Genomic DNA, 6,000 nt, shown 5'->3' with positions numbered 1-6,000 from the left:
GTCATGGCTGCTTTTTGGGGGTTTTAGGATAGAACGCATGCAATTTTTCATATAAAGGTTCAACTACGTTCGAGGAGACATTGCGAGCTGGTACAGGACCTTTGCTTCAAGGCAACGTCACCGCCAGTCTTTTGTTCGTCTCTACTGGCTTACCATGCTGGCGTTCTCATGGCAAGAGTGGCTTCTTTCTTCTATTTTTGCTATAAGGCGAGGGTAATTTGCTAACATACCACAAACAATCTTCCTCTTCATTGTAGCATAATGTCTTCAATAGAACAGGCGTACATCATGAGGCGTAAATGAAATCAATCTCTTTCAGCTAAAATACACAAGTACTGCTACCGCACGTGTTACCACTATAGTGCATGAAATACGCTTCGGCTATCTGCCTAGAGGACCAGTCCCGTTGACCGTAAAGTGTGCTGCTCCTTTAAATTTAAACTGAAGTTCCCGCACCAGCTTAACATCTAGTCATGGGACATGACGGTGTCCTGGTCAGGTCTATTTATTTTTTTATCGGTAAACTGGGTCTACATTGTATTGTACAGCAATGCGAAGCACGTAGCGCTCCCTGCATACATTTTGCGATAAAGATTATTGCTCTGCAACCTGCCACAGAGATGGCAGCATGCGACATGGGAGGCGACGTTCCTAGCCTTTCGTATGTAAAAGAACCAGCCCAACAAATGATTTCTATGTTGTTGCAGTACCGCTATAAGGGGCAGCGTGCTGTCACAATTACCATTATTCTAAAGCAATAAAGTGCTGCATAACCCTCTCAGTAGTTGCAGTGGTGGTTTTCAACAGCTTCACTTTTGCAAGGCTGTGACGGCGAGTCCATTTGTTTTTAATTATGTGTCATATGTATAACGAAAAATGAGCATGCAACCTGTTCCCTAGACCAAGGCCTTCCCTTCCCCACTCCAACTAAAAGCTCAACACCAGAAACTGACCTCCTTTGTCTTGCAGATCAGTCTGAGGTGTTACCGCACTTACCGTAACCAAGTGAATGTTGGTATTGTGGACGATAACAGACACATCTTCAGTGCATCGGTCGTCCGGCAATCGGTTGGTGCCGACTTCATTGCCGTCACCAGCAGCATTTCTAGGTGGGCGTTGTGCTTTGCATGCTGGCTGTTTCTTTTGCAAACCTCTGTATTTCACTGTCCTCTTCTTTCTCAGTCTCTTTTCTTTCTACAGCTGATGAAACCACGCTCAGAGCTTTATTTTCATAATTATTTTTCTTTTTTGCTTCTAGACTCGGGCGTCCAGTCAAGCAGGGGTACAAGACTAAGGCATGCTAAGTTATATTTTGCACTGTTCTCAAGGCTGTATATGTAATAACAGTAATAAAGAAATATTTATTTGTGAGTACAAACAGGCCCTTTTTCTTTTTTTTTCCTTGTTTAATGACATTTTACAGTACAACCAAGACAAACAATTCAATGGTGGTGTGGCTACTGAGGAATAGAAAAATAGACCTGCTGCAGACATGGCGATGCTGCAGGTCAGTTGTCGCCCTGAAAAGAAAGAAAACAAAGTGAAAGCGCTCTCTGCAGATAAATAAGAACACCCTAGTGCCCTTGCATACCTCAGAGAAAGTCCATTACGCACAGAATGCAGACACGTACCCCCCCCCCCCCCCCCCCCCTCCGTGATCAGCGCCGTGCCTGCAGTGCCACCACTCCTGAGACACATTGCTTAAGCTCCGCGAAATCAAACGTGAGACTTGACAGCTAATAGGCGGTCAACATTTTGCTGCCTTTTTCACTCCTTTTGGATGGCGATAGTTATTCGCATCTCTTGAGGTGTGAAGGCCAGCTTTCTCATAGATTCGCTGCCCGCGCGATTAACTCGAGAAGCGTTCAGTTGTCACCATCTGTTGAACGGCCACGTGCATCGCTGTTGCTTCGTTACTTCAACCTTTGTTTTAACTGATCCAGGGACCAGGAAAGGAATTCGGTTCATGGTCAGCTAGTCTGTATGCTCGTGAAACAATTTGCGGCGGGAGAAAACACCAGTTGCGCTTAACTTTTCCTTTCGCTTCATTATTTCCTCGAGCGACTGTTTGCCACGTGATGGCAGATCCGCAGCGTCCATCATAAAACCATGCAATAACCCTTAAACCTATAAGCAATATGACTGTAAGCCGTTACCTAGTCTGGTTTTCCCTAATTGTACAGCACTTTTCGTGCAAACGTAACTGGAAACAGGAGTCGCAAGGAGTTGAGAAATTAAGTGATATACTAAGGCAGAGAGACAAGGCAACAGCCAAACAGGAAGGAAAAGCGAAAAGTAACGAATTTAACCATTGTTTATTAAGATATTTATGGATCAACATCTATTTATTTAAAAAGGAACTAGAGAAAACAGCGCCAGAGGTGAGAATAATTCAGTGTGTATTGAATCACGCTTCTACAGGCATCAGTCGAGCCGCCTGACATAGCCACTTCTGTGCTGTGCTTATGTGGGTGTTTTTTCTTACCTTCCGCGGTGGGTGAACTGCGTTTAAAACTGCCGCGTCCTGTGCTGTACGGGACTGGCGGTCATGCAACGTTATGCAACTTCCCAAATAACAATATAAGTGGGTTTGGGCGCTTAACTTGGTAGACCAGTAAACAAGGGATACAAAAGAATTGTGATTGTTACGCAAATAAATATTTCTGTATAATTCTTCCGGAGCTGATTAAAAAAACGCGACTAGTCGGATGCAACTTAAGTCTGCAGTGAAGCCCCGCCGACGTCCTCATAATCGCCAGCCACTGTTCCTTCAGGAGGCTGCAAATAATTCAAACTTGAAAGTTTTCCTGTTACCCAAATAAGGCGGTAACTATAAGAATACTTAGCACGTAATTTTATGTTTTCCCCCGTCTATTATAGTGCAATGGCGTAAGCCTAATTCTTCATTGAACTGAAATAAAATGCTTGCTTCACTGCAACTATTTACTGTCAAGTTTCACTTCAATTGGAAGTGACGTTTCATGAGTAAAACAGGTTCAGCAGGGAAATGAACAGTACCGCAGACTTTTGAAGAGTGAAATGCTCAGGCTCCATACATTTTGTCTATGTCTGTTGCACACCTCATTGCTTCTGCTGATGAAAAGGCTCTTCAAAAAAAAAAAAAAAAGCAGACTCTCCGGAGATATAAAGTACGACGCCATTTTGAAAAGGCTCCACGACAACGATTTTATTTGCTTCTGTGATTGGATGGCAGAGTAACAAAACCCCGCGCGGTCCGTGTGCCTTGGTTGCCAACTGCTGTTTTTTTAAGGTGTATTCTACTATAGTAATCGTTATTTTACGCTTCTTTTCTGCGTGAGTCCATTTGACGTGGTGCCTTGTTCGCCAAGTAAAAGAGAGGTATCTCACATGCGTACCTGCAAGATACACCTTATCTCATTTACCTTTTACGGGTGTAAACGCGTCTTTATGGCGAATGGCGGGCGTTATTCACATTTCTATTACTAAAGGTACAACCCTACCGCCCCCCATTTGCATGGAAAAGTTTGAAAGGTTTGATATCTATGTAGTCGCCATACACGATCGTGTGAGTAGCTACTACGTTTTTTTGCACGTCGATTACGTTGAGCAATACCGTTTTGACCACGCGCGCACGTCAACTGTGTGCCTTTTAAGCTGCATAGTTGCCATCCCCAATCGTTCCGATCCAATTTCGCCGTTCTGCCCACAGTTGCAGCAAACAAATGATTCGTTGTTACTCGGTGCCTGCGTCAGCCACGTGCCTTCGGAACCGCAAGGTCACTGTCCAGGATTGCGTTGATAGTGGTTGCAGTCGTTGCAGCAGCAGTTGTGGCAAACAGTTGTTTTCGTTTTGACTCGATTCAATGCTGTCGAAGATGAAGACTATACCGCGATGAATAGAAGGTCTGTAGGCGACCGGCTCACTGGCGAAAACATAATTGGGATGTGGGCGCGGCAGTGAAAAAACGTGTTTCAAACGAAAGCGTAGCCGTGATCGCGCTGCGAGAGCCAATCAGTCTTGAGAAGACGTGATTGACAGTGACCCTTCCACGCCGATATTGCGCAATATAGAAACAGGATTTGCTCAATCTGAATAAATGCGTATTCACACAGCAAGCTTTTTGTCTATTGTTTTCATGATACCCTCGATAATTCAGCAATCAACTAATTCGGACATTTTTTGTCTGTACCGTGAAATCTGAATTAGAGATTTTACGGCATAGGCATCCTAAGTAATTTCTCAACTTAGTTTGCATGTATTATCAAGCAAATTTAAAAAAAGAACTCTTGTCATTTACTTTTTCCTTTAAGAATGAATGGTGAACTGATCCTTTATGCTTGGCATCAAAGCCTCCTTCTGATGCTGTCAGCTCAGTGCCTGGTATTTTACCCAAGCTCTAGCTAACACACGATGCTTCTTTTGCTGAAAACTAAGGTTTGCTATAGAAAAGTGGTTTTCAATCTAAATGTACTTATTCAAATTTAACTTGCAGAAATTTGTTATGACCATAACCGGAAATTGCGATGTCCTGGACAGTTCCCTTACCAGGTTATCATGGTACGTTTAATAAAGAAATGGTGATTTGTTTTCACATGAAAAAATCAAATTTATTGCATCCAATTCCCATTGCACCAAGCCTCATTTTGTCATGACAAGCATCTGGTGCTTGCAGGAGCACCTGCAGTATGGCGAGGCACAGCTTCCGAAGTTGGAAAGAAGGTTTCAAGATATGGGGGGGGGAGGGATTTGGTTGCAACCTATGGGTCGTTTTGGTTTTTATTCTAGTGCCCATGTCATGCTTTAGCGAGTTAGACCCAAGTAAATAGTCACTTACTGAACTGAATTTCAAGTATTGAAAAGAAACACGGCAAATGCTTACAATGCGGTGTTGAAGAGGGCCACTTAGTGGCGACTGCGGTGCTCCCTCTCCTTGTCTCGGTAGCGGTCCTCATGGTAGCGGTCTCTTTCGCGGCTCCGGTCTCTGTAGTCCCGCTCACGGCTGCGCGACCGGTCACGCCTACTCGACTTCTCTCGGCGTGACGATCGCTCTCGTGACCGGTCCCTCTCCCTGGAGCGCGGACGGTCCTTACTCCTGCGCAATTGCAAAACACGCAACCGGTGCACATGAGAAATTCGTTTGCAAAATCCCAACATGAAATAATTTTCATTTAGTTAAGAATAAATAAAAGTGGTGCACCTACACATGATGCTGATTAGGTGGTATGTGCCATGCACTCTCGGCAGCAAAAGCTTATCGACAGAAGTTTACTAGTAAAATTGTGCAACATGTCCACACATACAGTTAACTTCTGTTGATGCGACCTTAACGGAAGTGAAGAAATCAGATTATCCAGCAAGCTTAATTTAACAAGATGTAGAAAAAAGAAAGAAAAGCCCAAAAACTGCTGAGGCCAATTCTAACTCGCACCCACTTTCTGTGTTCAAAGTAGAAATCTAATGTGCACCCAATTTTATTTAGCGAGAAAAGTGTAGCATGCCTCGTATTTCGACAATATAAAAAGACGAAATCAGCAAAGTTTACCTTTAGAGAATAGAAATTTGCACTTAACGTCCTTCATTAACTGTTACTCAATCTTAATCGATCCATTACGTTTTTCTCAAAGTTTCTCTTGTAGAGGACATTTCCTTGCAGACAGAACGAGGCTAGCCCTCTAGGGAAAATACGCAGGAGTTGAACGTCAAGTCCCTCCAGGCGCTGTATAAGTGGAAGCAATTCCGGGTCATCTCGTTGTTGAGCGATTTGTGACGCATCAACAATGCCAAGGAACGGGAAATCCTTTTCTTCTGACACAGTTGTCTTGACTGGTGCGCGTGACAAGCAGTCGGCATCACTGTGTTTCCTCCCGGATCGGCATATGACAGTAATATCATACTCTTGAAGCCCAAGGCTCCATCTTACTAGTCGTCCAGATGGATCCTTGAGATTCGCCAGCCAACAAAGCGAATGGTGATCACTGACTGCGCTGAATGGTTTACCATAAAGGTAGGGCCGAAAT

General features: G+C 44.0%; 1 protein-coding gene across 12 annotated transcripts in view; it reads right to left on the bottom strand.

Moving 5' to 3' along the window:
• Positions 1 to 1,336: 1,336 nt before the first annotated feature.
• LOC126537500 (cleavage and polyadenylation specificity factor subunit 6-like) overlaps positions 1,337 to 6,000 on the bottom strand; it is a 62,867-nt gene continuing 58,203 nt past the window's right edge. For all 12 annotated transcript variants that reach the window (XM_055074299.2, XM_055074298.2, XM_050184529.3 and 9 more), the window contains 2 exons: positions 4,863 to 5,075; positions 1,337 to 1,520 (listed from right to left, as the gene is read on the bottom strand). In XM_055074299.2, coding sequence (XP_054930274.1) covers positions 4,886 to 5,075 — 190 coding nt within the window. In that variant the 3' untranslated portion in view covers positions 1,337 to 1,520; positions 4,863 to 4,885. The remainder of the gene's footprint in view (positions 1,521 to 4,862; positions 5,076 to 6,000) is intronic.

The sequence above is a fragment of the Dermacentor andersoni genome, chromosome 4, assembly GCF_023375885.2.
Source record: "Dermacentor andersoni chromosome 4, qqDerAnde1_hic_scaffold, whole genome shotgun sequence".
NCBI lineage: Eukaryota > Metazoa > Arthropoda > Arachnida > Ixodida > Ixodidae > Dermacentor > Dermacentor andersoni.
Note: the sequence above shows the minus strand (reverse complement) of the source record. Positions and strands in the feature narration are given on the sequence as shown.